The sequence below is a fragment of the Oryctolagus cuniculus genome, chromosome 16 (assembly GCF_964237555.1).
Source record: "Oryctolagus cuniculus chromosome 16, mOryCun1.1, whole genome shotgun sequence".
Taxonomy (NCBI): domain Eukaryota; kingdom Metazoa; phylum Chordata; class Mammalia; order Lagomorpha; family Leporidae; genus Oryctolagus; species Oryctolagus cuniculus.
In genome coordinates this window covers 20,251,649-20,272,920 of record NC_091447.1, presented here as the reverse complement: position 1 = coordinate 20,272,920, position 21,272 = coordinate 20,251,649, and the positions used below count along the sequence as shown (strand labels likewise).

The 21,272-nt window shown below is 50.4% G+C and overlaps 1 protein-coding gene across 9 annotated transcripts in view; it reads right to left on the bottom strand.

Annotated features, from left to right (window-relative positions):
- CREB5 (cAMP responsive element binding protein 5) overlaps positions 1–21,272 on the bottom strand; it is a 430,789-nt gene that overhangs the window by 129,552 nt on the left and 279,965 nt on the right. Inside the window, exon 1 of one of the 9 annotated variants that reach the window (XM_008261568.4) lies at positions 16,153–16,350. The exons of the other annotated variants lie outside the window; for them this stretch is intronic. Coding sequence (XP_008259790.2) covers positions 16,153–16,199 — 47 coding nt within the window. The 5' untranslated portion in view covers positions 16,200–16,350. Of the gene's footprint in view, positions 1–16,152; positions 16,351–21,272 lie in introns of those variants that run through there. 9 annotated transcript variants of the gene reach the window in all.

Sequence of the window (21,272 nt, the reverse complement as noted above, 5' to 3'; positions counted from 1 at the left end):
GGACCAGTCTGAAGCTGGGAGGCGGGAACTCCATTCAGGTCTCCCATGCAGGTGGCAGGAACCTAAGGAACTAAGCCATCACTGCTGCCTCCTGTGGTCTGCATTAGCAGGAACTTAGAGTCAGGAGCTGGAGCCAGATACTCAGCCCAGGCACTCTGCTGTGGGAGGCAGTCACTTTCAGCAGCGTCTCACCTGCTAGGCTAAAAGCCTATCCCCGCTTACCTCTTCCCTGCCTGACACTCACTTGGTCTAATTTGTTACACTTCTGTCTCACGTTCCCCCCTCCCGCTTTCATTCATTTCCTAAAATGTGCCAGTATCTTTCCTACCCCAGGGCCTTGATACCTCCCTCCTCTGGCCTGTATATGGAATCTTTAGCCACCTGCTCTTTTGTTAACCAATTCTTACTCAGTCCTTAGGATTCAACGGAGTTATCACATTCTTAGTATTTCTCTGATGTTCAAGTGCGAGGGAGCTCTAATGTAGAGGGTCCCAGTCGCCCTGTGCCTTGCCTGCATGTCATCCACGATGATCCGTGTGGTATCTATCTGTCTCAGACTGCTGTCTTCCCTGACGGCAGCGGCTAGGTCTCTGCACTGCAAGAGGTAAAGTGTTGGACTTCTCTGGAGCACTGGGAGACGTGTGCCTACTCCTGGGAGAGTGCTGCTCCACGTGGACGAAGAGAAGATGCCCACAGCATCAGGAAGAGTTCCTAGAAGCTAAGAGGACCGACCCAGCCTAAGCGAGCACCAGAGTCTCCTACACAGCATGGCTAACAGATTTGTCTGCTTTTCTGGAGCCTGAGGCTGTTTCTCTTGACAAGAATAAAAGCAAAAGTGCCAAGTGGACATGTTTGGTCCAGGGCCTACGATTTTTGCTTTAGCTCAATGCTGGAACGGTCAACTGTTCTTAGGCTGGTTCAGTGTTTTCCATTTTTGCCCACAGTTTCCATTGTGGAAGCTCTCCAGAAGGGTCACACACCGTAACTTTAATAGAAAGTTCCCAGGCATCAGAGATATATGCCACGCAAACCTCTAATTAAAAGAAGACGGACAGAAAACTGCAGTTAAACGTGTCACGGACTGCTTCCCTTATAAGGTAGAAAGTGGAAAAAGATCTTCTGTTTGTTCACTCAAAAACAAAGTAAACATCAGTGACTTCAGGGTCCCGCACGGCTGAGGGAATTCATTTTCTTAATATGGAGCGAGCCCTGGAGTGACAGGACAGAGCGTGGCCATCTGAGAGAGGCTGTGGACTGCAAAGCTCTGGCAGAGCCTTCGGCCTATTGGTCGGCAGCCAGTGTTTGTCTTCATAAATGAATTCCACATCTTTATTAAGTTAAGTAGTTCACTTTTTTTATTATTTGAAACATACTTTAAATATTTTGTTTTATGACGTCCTGGAAATTGATATAATTCCCTTCAGATCAAGAGAGATGGAAAAAATCAATTACACTTTTGTTTTGCACATTCAGAGCGATTACACAAAAATTAGGCTGCGATTTATCCATTCTGATGAACATCACTGGAAGTCATAAGCGACCCACTCAGATGGCCAAAACTAAAGGTGTCTTTCTGATGAGATGATTTTGCCCAGAAAAGTCTGAAATGATGACTAGGGTATTCAACAGATATACACTCCTAGCTTGAATGAATCTGCAGGAGACAATGCGGTAAGAATTACATCTCAATTGGAAATTAACCCTTTCTAAGAGAAACTTCTGCAGGAACAAACCAAAACACATTGAAAGCCCCCAGTGAGCACCCACTGGCAGATCCTTTACACGCCACGGTTTGTAATCCAGAGACTGGATCTTATTCAACACATTTTATCTGACACGGATGGAATTTCAAAGTCGGCCCATTTACAGATGCGTTAATTGGCTTTATCCAAAATAGGAGGGATTTTTAGGGCCATTTAAATCCTTAGAGTTGCTGGTTGGGAAGGCAGAGGAGGGCCAGGGAGACACAGCCCAGCCCTAACAGAAACTTGTCTTCCCCACTCTCCAAAGCCCAGTTCTCAAACTCTCCTAATGGGTTTCACTGTTTTCTTTCCAGTGCTTATCGTCATCAGGGAACCACACATTTGCATCCCTAATGGACTCTTTTCAAAAGCGTGTTGACATTTCAGTAGGTTTTGCATAGCTCTTAATGCTGCTCACAATTTGGGCAGCTGCCCATAAACCACCTTATATGGGCCTCAACATATAGGCTGTCTGCTTTACTCACAGGGTTATTATGATTTTTTTTTAAATCCCTGGGAACCTATCTTAATTATACTCTTAAAAAAGTGCAAACTCCAAAGTTAGATGACTCAGAAAGAGAGCATCTATCCAGATACCCACACACAGGGCAGCATCTGAGCGACAGCCATCTGGGAGACTCCAGTTTAAAATGTCACCTGCTGTGTGAGGCAGTCACCTCTCTAAGCCAGTATTTTTACCAAAAGGAAACAGATATAAATAAGACCATCGAGATAAACACAGGTTAGAGGAGAAAGCTGAATCAAGCAGGCAGCTCATCACGGGTGCACAGACTTCCCTGCACTTGACTCCCACATTTTCTACAAAGACCAAGACCTCAGAGAGCCTGCAGAGGGGCAGTCTGAATCCTACTTACTATGTGTGTGTGTGTGTGTGTGTGGCTTCAATAAAAACACTATCCAACAGAGACATGACAAAAATCATTTTCTAAGTTTCTCATTTAAACCATTGCCTCAGCCTCTGCTGTTTTAGCAACTGCACTGGGAGCCTGGCATGAATAAAAGATCATCTGTGTCCTTAAGAAACTCATCATCTATTAAGGGAGATCGACAAGGCATGGAAGTCAGTGCAGGGTGTAATGGGAGACACCTTCTCAAAGCGGAATCTAATACCCCGGGAGGGGGGGGTCCAGGAGAAAGGTCCTAGAACAGGGAGACACAGGAACTGGCCCCGGAAAGATGAGAAGTTGGCCCTGCTTCACCTGCACATGTATGGGTGTCTCAGTGGTGTGTGAGCGTGTGTGCGTGTGTGTGTGTGTGTGTGTGCCTGAGCGTGTGTTGGGGAGGGGATGGGGTATTGCTGGTAGATTCCAAGCTGAGTTAACCGTTAACTTGGCAACTTGTTCAGGTCGGTCGACAAAGGCCGAGAAGACATTAAATGACTACCGTCATTCATAGCTTAACCTGAGATGGACAGAGTTTTTCTGGATGGTAACAACTCTACGCAGAAACAGAAGCTATCTGATGCCCAGCCCGCTCAGGTTGGCCTGCCGTATGGGCCACAGTGGGCACTACATCCAGCTAGAACGTTCACAACGGGTTTTCCAGCGTTTTCAGGTAGCTGGCTGAGCTGCAAGTTAAGAGAACCATTGGAGACGGTACAGTGCAACTCTGCTGCTGTGGGAAGCGAAAGGCAATGGAATAAAAAGGAGGGAGAGGTGGTGGGGTAGGTGGGAGGGAGCCACTGAGAGCTTTTGGTCAGGGACCAGGCATTTTTCAGACTCAAAAGAGCCCTCCTAGGCCCTATTGTTCCATAGGAAGCTGCTTTGGAAAAGGTTAAAATGGAGCCAGAATTCGGCCTGCCTTTTTCTGATCCTGAAGGCTTTTCCAAGTCGCAACGTTGGTCTAGCTGGTTTTTCTGCCCAGAATTTCTAGTTCCCATCTATTTCTTACTCTGAGCTCAGTAACTATAGACAGGCAGAAGATGCTGGAGGCGGAGGGTAGGTCCCTGCAATCGCTGTTATGTGCTATTTTCACGGGCAGGATGGAAAGCGGCTGTCTGTGCTGAGTGGCACTTTTCTCCCTTTCGGGGACTTCCCTGGAAACACATTCGTTTTGGTTTCTGCAGAGAAAGATCCTGCGTGAGATGCAGCCCTAACAAAATAATAATTTCCCATGGCTTCCAGCACACAGCTTCAAAAAGAGATTTAAAGACACCTATTTTTTTTTTTTAATCTACATTGACTTGAAACCTTTGGATAAAAGACATTGCTGTCTGCTAGTTCCTAAACCGATATTGGCAGTTGCTGAATACACCCTTTCTTTGAAAAGGAAAAGAAAGAAAGAAAGAAGGGAAGGAAGGAAGGAAGGAAGGAAGCGAGCGAGCAAACCTTGGTCATCCTGGCTTCAACATGAAAACGAAACAAGGACATGAAACAAGTTTGCTGCGCTGAACAAATGGCCCAGGCCAGCCCTTCCCATGCAGGCTGGCTCTCAGAGCCAGCCCAAACCCTGCTCCTTCGTGCTTCTGCAAATGAAACCCGGGGCTGTAAAAGTGTCAGCCTGCTTTTGTCAGGAATAGCTAGTAAAAAATAATTGGAGGCATTTCACAGACAAGATGCACAATGTTCATCAGATAATGAGCCCACGGATCTTTAATATGTCGCTGCTGAGTTTCCTCTTGCCGGCAAGAATCCCAAGGTGTGGAGACGTTAGAATACAGCTTATTAAATGGAGAAGCTAGGACAGGACTCAAGGCTCCACGACGGTTCCCAGCAACCCAAACACCTTCTCCCATGCCCTCCCGCCATCCCATGTAACCTGTCCCCACTGCAGATGCTTTTCTGCCCCCATGGGCCCTTCCCTCCAACCTGCCGTGGCTGGAGTTTCCCCCTCTTCAAAGAAGCTGGCATTATATTATCAGACAAATGAGTAGAATACCCGCACCCGGCTCTAGACACCAATGAATAACATGCATCAGATACCTCATGCTCAGAGTATGACTCCACTTAGAAATGGTGTAAGTGGGGGTGGCACTGTGGCGTAGCTGGTAAAGCCGCTGCCCGCAGTGCCGACAACCCATATGGTCATTGGTTCGAGTCCTGGCTGCTCCACTTACTTTTTAAAAAAATTTTTAAAAGATTTTTATTTATTTATTTGACAAGTAGAGTTACAGACAGTGAGAGAGAGACAGAGAGAAAGGTCTTCCTTCCGTTGGTTCACTCTCCAAATGGCCGCCACAGCTGGAGCTACGCTGATCCGAAGCCACGCTGATCCGAAGCCAGGAGAAAGGTCCTTCTTCTGGGTCTCCCATGTGGGTGCAGGGGCCCAAGCACTTGGGCCATCCTCCACTGCCTTCCCGGGCCACAGCAGAGGAACTACTGGGACTAGAACCCGGAGTCCACGTGGGATGCCGGCGCCACAGGCAGAGGATTAACCTAGTGTGCGACCGCGGGCCCCCCCAGCTGCTCCACTTTCAATCCAACTCTCTGCTGTGGCCTGGGAAAGCAGCAGAAGATGGTCCTTGGGCCCCTCCTACCCATGTGGGATACCAGGAAGAAGCTCCTGGCTCCTGGCTTTGGATCGGCGCAGCTCCAGCTGTTGCGGCCATCTGGGGAGTGAACCATTGGATGGAAGACCTCTCTTTCTCTCTCTGCCTCTCCTTCTCTCTGTGTAACTCTGACTTTCAGAAAAAGAAATAAATCTTAAAAAAAAAAAAAAAAAAAAAAGAAGTGGTGTAAGCTTCACTGGGAAGCATGGAGGTGGGTGGAACTGCAAGTCTTTTTCAGATGCGGGGTTATTTTCCGGTAACTTCCTGGCTCGAAACTTCAGTTCTCTTAGCCCATAAATGTGGGGTGTTTTTTTTTTTTTTTTTTGGTCGGAGGGGAGGAGGTGTTAAAGGAGAGCTGGGAAAATGGCTGAGGCCCACAGGCCTTTTTTCCTTGTCACGTCGTCATCGTTGTCAGAGAGATTCACTATTACGTCTGAGGACAGGGGGAACTTCGTGGCATTTTGAATTCCGTAAAAACGTCTCCAACCATTTTTCAAACATTTTGAGGTTTGGCACAAATCTGAAATCCATCTTGCCAAGTACTTTCTCCCGGTAATTTTTAAACGCGTGTGTCTTTCAAGGGAAATTTAATCCGTATGTTTCTGATTCATTTACACTTAACTCATCAAAATGGTGTTTTGTGAGAGCCATTTGATGTTTGAGAAGTCTTACGGGGCTTCTCCTTTCGTAAGTATGAAAAGCCTTTCTTTCTGAGAATCAGAAAATCCCATTTTACCAGCTGTAAGCCAAATGATCGGAGCTGCACTAAAAAAATCAAGAACCTGCTGAACTGAGGAGGCTGGAGGAGAGCAGCCACAAAGGTGCAAGCCAATGTCCCCACAAGTCTGCCTGTCCCACGTCCACTAAGGCTTCCAAACCCAGCCAGGCCCTGATGCAGATCGCCCCTACCCGGACTCAGAACAAAGCCTGGAGCAGAAAAAAAACTTCAGGCCTGGACACAAATTCCCCTTGTTTCTAGAGATTTGCAATGGAGATCTCCCAGCTGGGAATCAACGGAAAGAAAAGCTGGCACATTTCAACAGATAGATCTATTGCCCCGGAATTCATCACTGAACACCAGAAGTAGAAGGCATTCATGCAATTTCCGATCCAGCAGAATTTCTAATCCAAGGGCCAAGAGGTACCTGAGTGGAATGGGATCTTAGACGCCTCCAGGGAAACTGAAAATCTGTGGATGGTCAAGTCCCTTATGGACTGTAAATGTAGTGCTATGCATATGATGTACGCACATCCTCCTGTGTGCCTTAAATTGACTCTAGATCATGCATCACACCTAACACAATGCAAATGCTATGTAAACTGCTGTTATATTGGATGGCTTAGGAAATATTGACAAGAAAATAAAAGCCTATAAGTGCTCAGTGTAGGGGCTGGTGGCATAAGGAGTAAAGCTGTCACTTGCAGCGCCAGCATCCCATACGGGTACCGATTCGAGTCCTGGTTGCTCCACTTCTGATCCAGCTCCCTGCTAATGCTCCTGGGAAAAGCAGCTGAAGATGGCCCAAGTGCTTGGACCCCTGCACCCACACGGGAGACCCGGGTGAAGCTCTTGGCTCCTGACTTCAGTCTGGCCCAGCCCCAGCCACTGCAGCCATTTGGGGAGTGAACCAGCGGGTGGAAGATCTCTCTCTCTACCCCTCTAATTCTGCTTTTCAAATAAATAAAAATAAAATCATAAAAATACTTTTATGGGTATTTTAAATTTTAATTTTTTTCTGGATATATTTAATTAAAATATTTTTAATCTTTTGATCGTTCATGAATGTTGAACAAGCAGACACACAGGGCCAGCTGCATGTGCACGTATAGACACACACAGCAGAGTACAGGGGGCTGTGACACAGAATGTTTCTCATTGCTGTCACTTACATCAAAGAAGTTTGAAAGAGTCGGCATTGGGCATAGAAGTTAAGACGCCACTTGGGATGCCAGTATCTCATAGCAGAGCTTCTGGTTCAGTCCCTGATCCACCACCTCCAATCCAGCTTCCTGGGAGGCAGCGGATGATGGTCCAAGTACTCCTATCCTTGGCACTCATGTGGGAGACCCAGACAGAGTTCCAGGCTCCTGGCCTTGGCTTGGTCCAGCCCTGGCTGTGGCAGCCATTTGTCTCTCTGCCTTTCAAATAAAATGAAAGACAAAATTTTAAAACATGTGTCCAGATGACTTCACCAATCAGAAAAACACATTTGGTTTACTAATAGCTCAGCTAATAGCACTTCTCAATCAGCCTTATTGACGATCACACGGCAGGGGCATTGTGACACAGAGGGTTAAGCAGTCACTCGGACCACCCACAAACCCTATCAGAGTGCCAGTTTGAGTTCTAGCTACTCTGTTTCCAATCCAGCCTCCTGCTCCTGCCTGGGAGGCAGTGGATGATGGCCCAAGTATCTGGGTTCCTGCCACCCACGTGGCAGGTGGAGTTCCTGGCCCAGCCCTGGCTGTTGTGGGCATTTGGGGAGTGAACCAGTGGCTGGAAGATCTCTCTTCCTCCCCATCCTCCGTCCTCCCCCCACCACCTTGCACACACACATACACCATTCTACCTCTCCAAAAATTAAATCAAAACTTGAAGAAAAAAAAATCACATGTCAGAAAAATCCAACGTGATTCTTTTCATCTCATGAAGGGAACCTTACAAAACACTTGTCTACTCCACCCAAGTGGTTCGGGAGAAGGGGGCAGAGAAAAGATAGGACAGATAAACAGCTGGGAGAGGAGAGGATCAGAGTCCTCCCACCATGATCTTCACACAGCCAGAGCGATTTCCCATTTGCATTCCCTGCACCTGCTCAGCTGAAGATCGGGACACGCGAGTGCCAGCGCAGTTCCCAAGTGTACTTTCTAAGCACTGGACAATCATTAATTAGCTAGAAACATCCTTCCCAGGTTGGGAGGCACCATAGTTCATCTCCAACAACACAGCTTGGGGGACCCCAGGGCAGCTGGACCCTCCGGCACCTGGGGAATGATTGTGGGAAGATTAATCAGGCTGACTGGCGGTGAAGAGTCAGGACAAAGCATTTTGAAAAGTGTTGCTCCCTTGCACTGTCCCAGGTCAGGGACACCTGGGACCTCTGTGCCTCCCATTGAAAGCTGCCTCCGTGGGAAAGGACGCAGAATAAGAGGACCACTCTGAATTTCCCCTTGCTGTCAGGGTGCAGACCGTAATGAAGGGCAGAGTGGGGCTGGTCAGGAACTGTGGTCTAAAACCATTCCCTAAGCGCGGAGGAAGGGGGAGGAAGCAGCCCGATTCAGAGCCCAGAAGTCCACATCCTGCAGGTGGGCGGGTGCTGTTGGGAGGCAGCTTCCAGCTCTGCACTCACTCACTGGCAGCCAGAGCTCCCGCAGGGAGAGGGAGGGAACACGAGGGTACTGGGAGCACAGAGCCTGACTAGGTGATCATTACCCAGCTCATTTATAGCCCTGACCATCGCACTCGGGACAGCAGGCTCCACCCACTGGCCAGACCCCGCCTCTCCCCCTAGACCAGAGTGGGCAGTCTGTGCAGCAGGTGCCTGAGTGCATCCCGGCTTCTGGAAGCCCGGTTACCCTGGGGGACCTGCACACCCCTCACCTGTGCCCCTCCCACCCACGTCTGCCTCTGCATCCTCCCGGGCTTCACTGTTCTAAGGAGGCGGAACTTCAAAGAGGGCTGAGAAGCATTGGCAGGAGCGTTCCCAGCACCGGAAGCTCACTGGCCTGGCTGGATGGAATTGTTCCTCCTGTCGAGGCCTCAGAAGCTTGCCTTGCTCCTGGGTCCTGCTGCCGAAGGGCCTTGTGATGTTGGACAACCCCCTTGGCCTGTTGTTTTAAATCGATAAACTGAGCTGGCTGGGCCAAATGGCCTCTAAGGTCCCCACCTTATCAGTGCATTGAGAATTACGGTTCTGCCAATGCCAAGGAAGCTCCAGGCGGCGAGAGCGAACCCAGACCCAGAGCGGTCCCCTGTGATCTGTCCTCTGGAGCTTCCTCTTTGTCCCCAGAGGAAGGAAATGACAGAAAGCAGCCGTGGACTGAGCTGAAGCAATATCTGAATTCAGAAACAAAATGTGATCCACATTAGGGCGGATGTCAGTGACAGCAAAACTAAAGGCGCAAACGCAACGTGAGAGCAATTTACGTCCCCGTTTAGACTAAATGGGTTTATTATAATTGCTGCTATTATGATTAATTCCAGAGGAATTAAATGGGATCAGCCCTTTATTCCAAAGTGTTGCTGAGTTGACTGAAGTAGTACAATAAATAAGAAGGTCACCAAGAGGCAAGCGTAAAAGAAAGATCTCCGTATGCCATCAGAAGAAGGAATCTCACTTAACTAAGAGGGATGAGAAAAAGCGCCCAGCCCTTCTCGGTGCCTCGATCAACTCCAGTGAGACGTTCCAACCTCGGTTTCTGAACGGTGAAGAGATGCTCACACAGGGAACGCCCCCTGGTCTGATTTTTCTCTTTGCCTGCTGGTGGCCTCCCCTGCATCTGTGACTCAGCTTACTTTCTAGGAAGGAATACCTGCTACATGACAGTATCTCTCCCCACAGTGTTGGTGTCCAAAATGCATCGTTATCCAGACTCCCAAAAAAACATCAGCCGGCTCCATTGTTAAATAACTCACTGAGCGCTTACTAAGCTAAGCACATTCCAGTCATTATCTCCCGGATTTCGTTTCATAAGCGAAGTAAGTGGGGCTCAGGAAGTTTCAGCAGATTGTTCCCCAAATCACGGAGTTCGGAAACGGCAAAGCCAGAACTGCAGCTCTGACCCTATCTGCTTGGGTCCAAAACCACACAGCGGGCACAGTCGCAGTGGGCACGCTGGTGCCGGACACTCAGGCTGCAGCTCTGTAAAAGGGCTGGTTGTGTAACCCTTTCTTTAGCAGTGCTAGGAGCCCCCCTGAGGGTAAAGGGACATAGCCAAGTGGGCAGAAATGCCCAGAAGGCTGCGAGGAGGCCAGCTGGCCTCTGTGCTGTGTCAGCAGCTCGGGTGCAGCCCAACACGACTTCAATTCATTAAAGATCTTGGATTTTGAAAACAAGAAGTCCCAGGCTCCTAGCGCCCAGTAACTCATGGTAGGCATTCCAGATTCTACAACACAGCCTCTTGGCTCTCTTTTCCCATTAAGATGAGTGATTGAGTCTATGCATTCACGGATACCTTGGCATTCCTTTGGAGTCATAGTATTGCTTTTTCCAGGCGTCGCTTTCTTGGACGCATCCAGTTCTATTTCAGTCATTGAGATGGAAAAAGCAAAGGTACAAGGTTAAAGCGCCATGCTGGTTATTGTTGGGAGAGGAATGAGGACTTTGTGGCGAGCTGGATGGGCCGAGGCTGTTGTATAACCACCGTCCACGATGGCGGCCTCGGGAGTCATTCTTCTTGAGCACGGCATGGTCACATCCATCACCTAAAGAGCTCTCCTGCCAGCCTAGGTACAGGAAGAAAAGGTGTGGGGCCTTGTTACCCAGTGTCTGTGCACTGCGTGGTGCACTTCGGAGCGCTGGGTCGGATCAAGCTCAGCTTTTAAAGGTGTGAGTTGTCAAGCAATCGTTCTTTGTGTCACCAAACCCGTGCGCCCAATCCTGCCACGTCCATTTCCATCAGACTCGCAGAATCTGCTGAAACATCACACACTGAAACTCGGGCCCCAGCCTGCTTCTTCGTCAACAGTTGTGAGCGCCACCTCTTTCCCTTCCCACTTGGGCGGCTCTCCGCCTCCCTGCACTGTGACCGCCCACCCAAGTACTGGTGCACACAACTTGCTGCCATCCAGTGCAAAGGGATGAAGGCTAGGTGCCTGTGAGAACCTAACAGGAAGGGGGCAGCAAGGACTGCAACCCACCACTGCTGCTTTTTTTTAAAAGCACAGTTCCAGATTGGACATAACTTCCTTTTCATCAAGCATAGGGCAAGACTCACTCTTAAGTCGACATGAACTTCTTCCTCTTGCTGTCGGCCTGTCTTCCCCGATCAATGAGAACGAAGATCTCAAGCATGTCTTTAACAGGCAGCTTAAGATACCCCAGGCCCACTGATACTATGGATTCAGCGATCCCTGCACGTGATCTGTGTGTGCTTCTAAAGCCACGTGGAGGTCTCGTCATTCCACCAGGACTGCCATGCTGCGTCTTTGCCACCTGCCATCTTGGGAGTCCCCTTCTCTTCGGTCCCCAAAACACGATGTTTATCGCCAGAAAAGGTACATGAAAGGGAGGCTGCAAGGTTAAAAGGTAGCCTCATCCGGCGAAAGAAACGCATCACACACACAGGCTCCTGTCATTTTTACTCAATGCAGGACTAGAATCCAGCTCTCATGACCGAATTCCTCACTTCGTTTTCCCATTCACAAAGCCCCAGCTGAGCATGAATGGGATGCAGGGGTCCTTTCTCCAAACCACGTTGTCCTGTGACTCTCCCTCCACTGGTGGATGGCATTGGTGGTGGTCCTCAACTTATTTTAATCAGAATGCTGCTTCCCCGTCTCTGCTCCTAGCACCTGATAGGATCTCAGACTTGCTTGACTGTCCTGAATAAAAAGAGGGCATAGGGGCCGACGCGGTGGCTCAGCAGATAAAGTCGCCACCCGCAGTGACGGCATCCCACGTGGGCGCCGGTTCATGTCCTGGCTGCTCCACTTCCCATCCAGCTCTCTGCTACGGCTTGGGAAAGCAGCAGAAGATGGCCCAAGTCCTTGAACCCCTGTACCTGCGTGGGAGACCCAGAAGAAGCTCCTGGCTCCTGGCTTCAGATTAGTGCAGCTCCGGGAGTGAACCAGCAGATGGAAGACCTCTCTCTGCCTCTGCCTCTCTGTAACTCTGCCTTTCAAATAAATAAATAAATCTTTAAAAAAAAGAGGGCATAGCGGAGAGACTGGTGAAAGAGGCCTGACCCTTGGAATTTGGGGAGGCTGCACCTGCAGCGGCAGCCATTGCCAGGAGACCCTACGCTGGCATCCTCATAGACAGCAGTGGTGAGGATCTCTTCCTTGCAGTCCTACTGTGCGCCAGGGGCCTTAGAACATGGTCTTTACTGCCTGCAACAGCTCTGCGAGATAGGTCTGGTTATCTTCATTTTGTAAAGAAGATAAACTATAGCACAGAGAGGCTGAATGGCTTGCCAAAGTCACACAGCTGTACGTGAGAGGGTGACCTGAACCTTGGCCTGTTTGCAGCAGATGCCACACTGCTTCCTTCTTGGAGTCACCCCTATTCTTTATACCAAGGATGTGTCCAACCAGGGAGGCACTGAGGAAGAATGCTGAGGTTGGCACACTGGGGCATGACAGTTGCCAGTGCGCTGCTGTGTGCCTGGCAGACAGAGGGGGAGACTTGTGCTCCTTCTGGGGTGCCAGCAAAGCCACATCCCTTCCATCACCTGTGAACATGTGAAGCATGGCCCTAGGGTCTCCTGGGGAAGGCAAAGCTGCCCATCAGGCCAGGCCTCAGGTGAATGCAAAGCCTGGTCAATGTCACCAGGATTCCCCAACAGAGTTTTCGGTGCCTTTCATTGACAGGCAGAGCCATGAGGCCCCCTTGCTCACCAAGTCACCATGGTGATGTTGAACTTGTCGGTGGTGGGACGAACTAGAAGGGGCTGGACTTGGACTAGAGCTGTGCAGACTTGGTGGGCGAGTGTCACCCTGAACTTTCACATGCATCCACACACACACACACACACACACACAAGACCTGGGAAGCTGTATATGGGCAATGGATTGCATCAACGTCCATATCTCAGGCATGATATTGTAGTAGTTTTGTGCTATGTTTCCATTGTGAGTAACTGGACAAAGGTTCTGTGGGCTCTCTCCATATTATTTCTTACCCCTGCATGTCAATCTGTAATTATCACAACAAAAATCTCAATGGAAAATTGACAACGGCAAAGACATAAATCCCCCCCCCAAAAAAAAAAAAACCAGAACGGTCACCAAACAGTGGAATTAATGATCTTCATCCATCTGGGTTACCACAGGAACCATGATGAACAAGACAATACTTATTATAAGTGCAGTTAGTAGCTGAGCTGGCATAGGCAGGGCACAGCCAGGCCAGAGCTCCTCGCCTTGTCCACGTGTCAAGTCACAGGTGCGGCATCTCTGACTGTGGGTCAACCACACAGGGCCAAGTTAATACAAATTGTAATGTTCTAAATCTAACTCTCCCCCACAGGTGGATGTGGTGAGACTCTTCCTTATCTATAATTAAGCTGGGCCCATAAGTACACAGGTACCTACTATATGCAGTAAGGCCACTACCATGGATTTATCTACTTTTTATACATTTTTAAAAATTACTTATGAGAGAGAAAAAAAGAGAGAAACTCCCACGTTCTGGTTTATTCCCCCAAATGCCTGCAAATGCCAGGAGTTGTCTGGGGGCAAAGCCAGGAGATGGGAGCTCAGGCCAGGTCTCCCAGATGAGTGGCAGGAACCCAGTGACTGGAGCTGTCACCTGTGGCTTCACAGCGTGTATCAGCAGGAAGCTGGAGTGAGGAGCCCGAGCCAGGTCCCCCTCACTCAGGCACTCCGACTTGGGATGCGGGCCCCTTAACCAGCATCTTAACTGCTTGCTAGGCCAAACGTCTGCCTCGGATTCATAGACGTTTTAATAAGGCTGTGAAAACCGGGCTGCAGAATAGGGGTATTGTCTGGGAAAATTGTCTTCCTAATAAGCACCTACAGTTTGCCTTTCAGGATCTCGGGAGATTTTAGTAGGGAGTCTCAAATCTCGCTTAAAAACTTGGGTGGACGTTACCATGATAGAAAACCATCAGGTTGTCACAAAACCTTTGGGGAAAATAAGTCTACCCCATGCACCCCAGGGCCCAGCGTTCCCGGGGCGGTGTCACGGATCTGAAGGGTACAGGGGACTTTGAGGAAAGCTGCCCAGACAGGTAAATGCTCACGGCTCGCTCCTGCCTTTCTCTGGGGCAGACTCACCCAGGCAATTGTTCCTCACTCAAGCTCTCCCCCCAGGTTGTATTTGAAAACCAAGACGTCCACCACCCAAGGCATCTCCATGCCCAAAAGTGAAAGAAGGAAACAGCCTGCAGAGTGGGAAAAGGTGCATTCCTTCACCCAACCCATCCATTTGTTCTCAGCACTAAGTCACTGGGAATTCAAAACATCTTTTTTTTATAAAGCTGGGCCAGATACCTTTTAGCAACACTTTTTTGTTTTTTAATAGAACGTTTTTTAATAGAACTGGAGGGGACTTCAGAGTTCCCTGGGTTCCACGTCCTGGGAAGGGGGCGTGTAGCCCACCTGGTCTTCCCCCTCACCTTCACACGCAGCCCCGGTAGTTTGGTAGTTTAGTGACTTGCTAGAGGTCAAGTTCAGGATTCCCACACAGGTCTGTCCCCACCCCCCAACAATCCTCACTGTTTCCTCCAAAAATTCCTTTGCCCCTCCACCTGGAGAGAAGAGGGAGGAGGAAGTCACCGCTCACCAGCTCCCTAGGGGCACGGAACAAAGACCCCTCTGGTCTGTGCCCCAGGCCTCAGCAGGGATTGAAAGCAACTCAGGAAGCCTGAGAGAAGCTGAGTGTGGGACGTGCTCAGGTCCTGGTTCCTAACTCTGCTGGAGCTGGCCTGCAGGTCTGGAGAGCACCGCCCAGGCGCTGAGCAGAATACTAAACCTACTCCGCACAGCACCCAGAAACGTGGCAGGGATTGTCAAAGCATCAAACTCTGTCTGCAGATCCTGACAGCATTAAGAACACAGCCGTTTGTTCCCCTCTCCATACTGTGTCCATTCCTTACTCTCAAATATTAACTAGCCGTTCTGAAGACAAATCCGTCAAGAAGTGTCAATCACCTCTCTCCACTACCACCACGTGTTACCTTTAAATTCATTCAAGAATGCAGAAGCCGTCAAGACAGTGCCGCATCAAGTTCACTGTCATGTGGAGCTACAGAGAGTTACAAGTCTCAGAGAGCTAACTTCAGCTGAGATCAACAGCGAGAGACGGCGGGCACTTCTGAGAGGCACCCTGTGTCACCTTAAAGCCTACAGGATATTCGGAACACCAAACGGAACCATAGCATCGCGAACCCTCCACCCTGAGCCCCACACGCCAGAGACTTTTCCACTCATTCACAACTTGCCAGCACCCCTCCATTCTCACCATCACTTCAACCTTTGATGAAAAGACAACTGCTTTTGAGCGAGCGAGAGAGAGAGAGAGAGAGAGAGAATGAGAATCCCGGCGGAAAATAATACACAGCTGTGATAATATCATGGTCTTTTTTTTTAAACACCATAATATAGTTTTACTTTTAATAATAAAAGATAAAAAGGGGCGTCTGTGAATAATTAGAGATTGCAGTCTGAGGCCAGTCACAGTCACTGCAATGGATAATAAACTGAAAACCCCTTGAGAGCAGGTAAACGCTTTGCAACCCTGACCCCCTGGGTCTCACGTTACTTAACCACCCTGCGGTTCTTGCATTACATCACCATTCAAGCGATTGGTTCCTGCATTTTAACTCTCTCCCTGTCTCCTCCGATTAGGAGCCACACCGCGGCAAAGAAACTTCACCCGACTTCCCTCTTTCTCGCTTCGCTTTTTCATTGGTGGCCTTTTGGGCTCCTGTGGCTCTGCTGTGCTCCCAGCCCCGGGGACCCTGTCCCACTCCTTCAGGGCTCTGCGCTACAGCAAACACTCAGATCCAAGTGAAAAGCGCTGCCTCTTCCTCGGGGCGAGAAGAGGAGCCGAGGGGCTGGGGAAGGAGGAGAAGGAAGAGAAACAAAGGCGGCAGGAAGACGAGAAGGGGGCGAGAGCGAGAGGAGGAGGAGGTGGTGGAGGAGGGTGCGAGATCAGAAAGCGGTAGGGGCAAAAAATGCCTAAAATCGGGAAAAGGAAAATAAAATGACAAACAAACCTCATGGACATCACTAAGGCTGAATCCCCTCCTGAGGTGCAGAACATGAGCGCTCTGGAATGAGTGTGTGTAGAACTGGAGCCAAAGCTTAACTAGCCTGAGTGAGTCATATCCTTCCCACTTGATTCCAGGCCAAGGGATGATGTCATGCACTGGCCCTTCTTTTTTGCGCCCAGCTCTGGCTCTCGCGCTCTCTTTCTCCTGGGCTCGCCCTCCTCCCCCTTCTCCTTTTTAGCTCAGTGCTGGTGAAGTCACCATTTAAATCTGGCAGAACTGAAGCAAAAACTTCAATGTAACCAAAACAGCCCCAGGCCGAGTTCCAGGCTCGGGGAGCCTTCGTGGTGCAATTGCCCTTAGAAACGGGTAAACAGCAGGGGGAAACAGTGTGGCCTTGGCCCCAGGATGGCCCCCGCAGCCTGCCACCCAGCAGGGACCCGGGAGAGCAGGAGAGCCGCAGCCGGGGCGCCCCTGATCCTGATAATAAGAATAGTGATGAAAATGCTGGTTTTAAACAAAATAAAGCGTCCCTGTGTTTGGAGAGAGGGGAAGTGAGGGAAGAGTGCAGAGATGGGGAGGCAGGGTGGAAAACCACACATGAACACCAACCTTGGGGCCTGGGCTCCGGTTCGGGACCAGGTAAGCAGGTTTCCATGGCCCGGGGCCCTTTTTATGTTTCCCCTGGAGCTGGACGGGATTTTCTGCTGTCCCATGCCAGCCAGCCAGCCACCCACCCCGCCAGGGAGTTCCCTCAGGTGACCTCCCTGTCAGCAAGGGCAAAGCCACTCCTGCTGCACACCCGCGCCAGTGTCTGGGGCCCTCAAGGACTGGGTAGTCAAGGTCCCTCCGCGGGCCCTGCTGTGGGGGCGGCACGCTCAGGTGCACACGTGGACCTCAGCCGCTGGAGAGGGCTGGCCCGGTTGAGCCCTGTGCCGCCAGCAGCCAGGTGAGTGGTCTGGACAGCAGGGGACCACACACAAGCCCCAAAGAAGTGTCAGACAGGTTAGGCGGTCCCCAGCTAGTGGGAGAGGAGCAGATCTGGGGAGATCCAAAGAGGGAGGAGAGAAGACAGCCTGGGGCAGAGGTAAGGGTCCCACCCTGGAGCCCCCAAGACACCAACACAGTCGGGGGAAGAGGAGGGGGTCCTGTCAGCACCGATCCTCCTGGACCCCACCTTCTCTCAGGTTTCTGTTTTCCCTCAGCCTTCATGCCTCCTCCCACGAGAAAAAAAAATATTTTTTTCAAAAATAGGAAGTTCACCAGGATTTTTTTTAAACCACAAAAGCAGAAGACAGACACGAAGTTGTGTTTGTTCTTTTTTCCCCCCGACCATGCCCGCAGCTTTTGCTAGTCCGTGGGCTCCCTCCTCCAGGCTTCTGTGGCCAGGAAATCCAGCAGGTGAAATAAACTTTTGTCTCTTTGCAAATCAGGAAGCGGAGAGCACCCTGACTTCTAAGCTTGGCCTCTGGGGATATCTGGGCTGTGAATCTGAATCCCTTGGAATTCAGATCCCGGCTTCAGGGCAGGTCAGTGTGTTCAGCAGCTGGAAGTGTGAAAAAGCAAGATTTGGCCCAGAGTTCCCCGGAGCCCCGGGGGCTGGGGTGGGGGGCTGTGGGGAGGGGACAGCTTTCCCCAGCAGGCCGTCTGTTAGGTTGACATCTTCAATTCATGCTGAGGCCACGGTGGCTGGCCGTGACACCTTTATCAAGGCAGGCAGCTCAGAATTAGAGGTGATCGGCTATAATTACAGCTGGCGCCACCGAAGCCCGTGGCCTGACAGCGGCAAATGTGGTTGTTATAAAGTTTGGTCCGCCATGTCAGTGGCCTGTATAACTCATTTATGTCCCACTCGCTGAGCAGCCATCGATTTTTCGTCCGTCCGCCGCGGGAAATAAATAAAACAAAACGCTCACCAGCTCCTAGGAGCCTTCGCGCTGGAAGGCACGGAGACAGGATTTTGTATGAACGACCTCCTCCTCCCTCAATGGGCCCTGGATGTTTGCAGTGAGGGGAGGACCCCCCCCCCCTCCTCCCATTTTCATTTAGGCATACATATCCAAACGGGTATGCGGGAATCTGCCTGCAAACTCAATGGGGGGATGTGCTCCCTGGGACGATCCTATGCGCATCACAGGCTCAGGCAGGCCTTGAGCTGCTGGGTATGGGGCCTCTGCTGTTTCCCCGTGCAGCAGGTCGTGTGAAGGTTGTTTTCCTGGGCCTTCCCTGGGAAGCAGCATGCAGTGGTGATGAGGCTTCCCCCACCCCCCACCCCCACCCTGTAAGCTGGTGTGAGGAACAAGGGGCCAGGGGTTCTGAGCTGGCCAGCTTCCCTGGGATCAGGGAGTGACATGGCCAACAGGTCCAGGCTTCCAGAACCCAGTCCAGATCATTCGGCTGGAAACGTGTGCCTGTACCAGATGAGGGTGATGCCGCTAAAAGTTGCCAATCTTCCCAACACGTTGCCATCCCAATAAGACGCCACCAGAGTACTGGCCTGGGTGGAAATCAAGGTCAGAGCGCAGAGGCGGCTGGCTATTTACCTTGGGACCCCAGGGCCGCCCTCCCGCCTTTTGCAAACCAGGCGCTTGGTAGGTATCTCACACTTGAAAAGAAACCCTGCTTTCCCATTTTCCTTCCTGCGATAGAGAACATCCTGCTCCCCAAAGGAAGCCTCCCTCCCTCCCTCCCTCCCCAGCCGGCTCCGGAGCTTCCTTTTTTCACCCATTCGTCCCTCCTGCGGCTGGGCTGGGCCCCCGCCCCCAGCTGCTGCTGCCCTGGAGCTGGGAGTCCTGAGATGCTGTGGTTCCGGCAGGGGAGAAGCAGCCCAGGGCCAAGAGGCCGGGCCTCCAGATTAGCTGGCTTGCTCAGGAATGCTTGCAACACCCTCCCCTGCACAGCGCGTCATCCTCAGGGAAAGGGTGGTGGGCACGGCGCAGCTGTTCCCTGTAACTCACTCACACACTCCCGGCTCCGCTCCCGAGAAGTGGAACCTCTGAGATTTGAGCTCCGAGTTCAAACCATTCTTGGCCTTTCTCCAAAACAACCCAACAGACGAGGGACTTGGATCGCAGGGGCTGCGGGGCGCCGCGGCCAAAGAGAGCGAGCTTCCAGGGTGCCTGGGTGAATCTCAGAGTGCAACCGTATTATGAAAAACACAGCAAATAGCAAAATATAAAAAGCAATAAAGGTCCTTTTTGCGAGAGGGCTTTTTTTTTAGGTTTGAACTTACTCTGTGCAAGGAAAACCATATCATCTTCTTTCAGAGGTTGTTTTGAAAATTTAACCCGCGATTCCTACAGTCCCAGTGGAATTGGAAGGACCAGGTTATTTCAGAGTTAAATAAGCTGTAATGACTATCACATGTACCCAGCCATAAGCCTAGTATTAAAAATTATTCAGGAAAAAGTGGCATCTCTTCCGTTTTTAATTGACAGCGAGCATCCAGGTGGTTTGCTACGGGCTCCTTTGCAAATTGCTTCCAGCAAACCTTCCGGACACAGACCTCTACACGCTCACACGGCGACACGCAGCATTCCTGTCCACTTGGGTGTCCCAGGTGTTCTCCGTGGACAGAGGTGGAGAGGCTGTCCTTGGGACCTTGTGCAGCACGGATCCTAAACCTCGTGGAAGCAGCATTCACTAGCTCAGATGGGCCCTGCTGAAGCCAGCTCCAGGCCCTCCAGGGGGAGAGCGAGGGAAGCTGTCTTTCTTTGATTACTGCTGCCTTGTGCCCACAAAACCTCTAGTCCAACCCTGGCACCCTCAGGGACTCACTGGATTTCCTGAGGTCCAAACTTACTTTTAATGCACAGAAATGGCAATGCTGAATGCATTTCAGGCAAAGGAATGAATATGTAATGACGGAGTCACAGCAAGTCTTAGGAGCAGATACTATAAAGGTATGGGAGTCCTTTGATGAACCCTAAAATGTTATCATCAGTTCGGCCTACTTGGGTTTTTCTCAACTTCTATTCCACCTGTAGGACATGTAGGACCTTGCGTCACTCATCCTTGTCACGGTATCTGAGAGGCAGTTGACACTAAAGGGCTCTTTGTGGAATACAGGGACAAGTGACTGAAGGAACACGCCCTTCAGCTCAGGTTTTTTTTTAGGATCACCTCGCTGGGCCATCCGGCTGCAGGTGGAGTGCCCACTTCTCTGTGTGGCCTGGGCATTCTGGGCCAGCGACCAGCCAGTAGGGGAGACTTCCTATCCTGTGCTTGTCTTCTGCAGCAGCCATCAGTCCACTGAGCCAAGGGCTGTCCTTAATCATCTTGGCACCCCTGGCGCCTAGCAGGTCCTCGGCTCACACAAAGCAGGTGTTTCCGGAACCAAGCTGCTGCTTTCCCAGACTCCCTCCTTCTTGGAGGGCAAAGCACGGCTGCCAGAATCGGACCGTCCCTGGTTGAGAATTTTTATCTCGAGGAATGTGCGTGGCACCCTGCAGAGTCCATGAAAAATGTCATCCTCTTGGTACGTTATAAATTCAAAACTCTGGGGTATCTTTCTCAATGTTCCGACTTGTGTTTTGCCCCCAACACTTTACAATTGCACCTAAAGCCCTTTCCGAAAAGATCAGTTACCCCTGGATGACTACAGGGGTCTTGCTTCCAGGCCCCCACAAAGCCACACATGCCCGACTCCGTCACATCACTACATACACCCCCGTATGCTGTGCTCACTCGCCTGAGTGACAGTTCTCAAAATACACTCCACTGGCTGCTTTCATCGGTCACATTTTACAGGCGAAAAAAATTACGAAAGTAAGAATGAGTTTAAGGAGGTTTTGAGGGAATTAGAGATACAAAGGAAGGCTTAAACGATGGAATTGTATTTGTGGTTTCTTGGCTTTTCGCAGACTCCAGCTGTAGGGGTTTGTGTGTCTTTAATAACTGACCTTCCCTTGTGCTGTGCAGAGGAGTTCATCAGCACTGATTTAGTAAGAGGGGGGTCTGCCCGGAGCATTAGCCCCCCCGACACTTGTGCCTGGAGGGGAAGATTTTTTTTTTAAACCCCAAACATGAAGCTCATGGGCCTTCCAAATGAAATTATCGATGTTTTTATTAACTGGGCCCCTGAGTTAAAAAGTTGGTTTTTATAAGGGAGAAGAAATGAAAGAGAA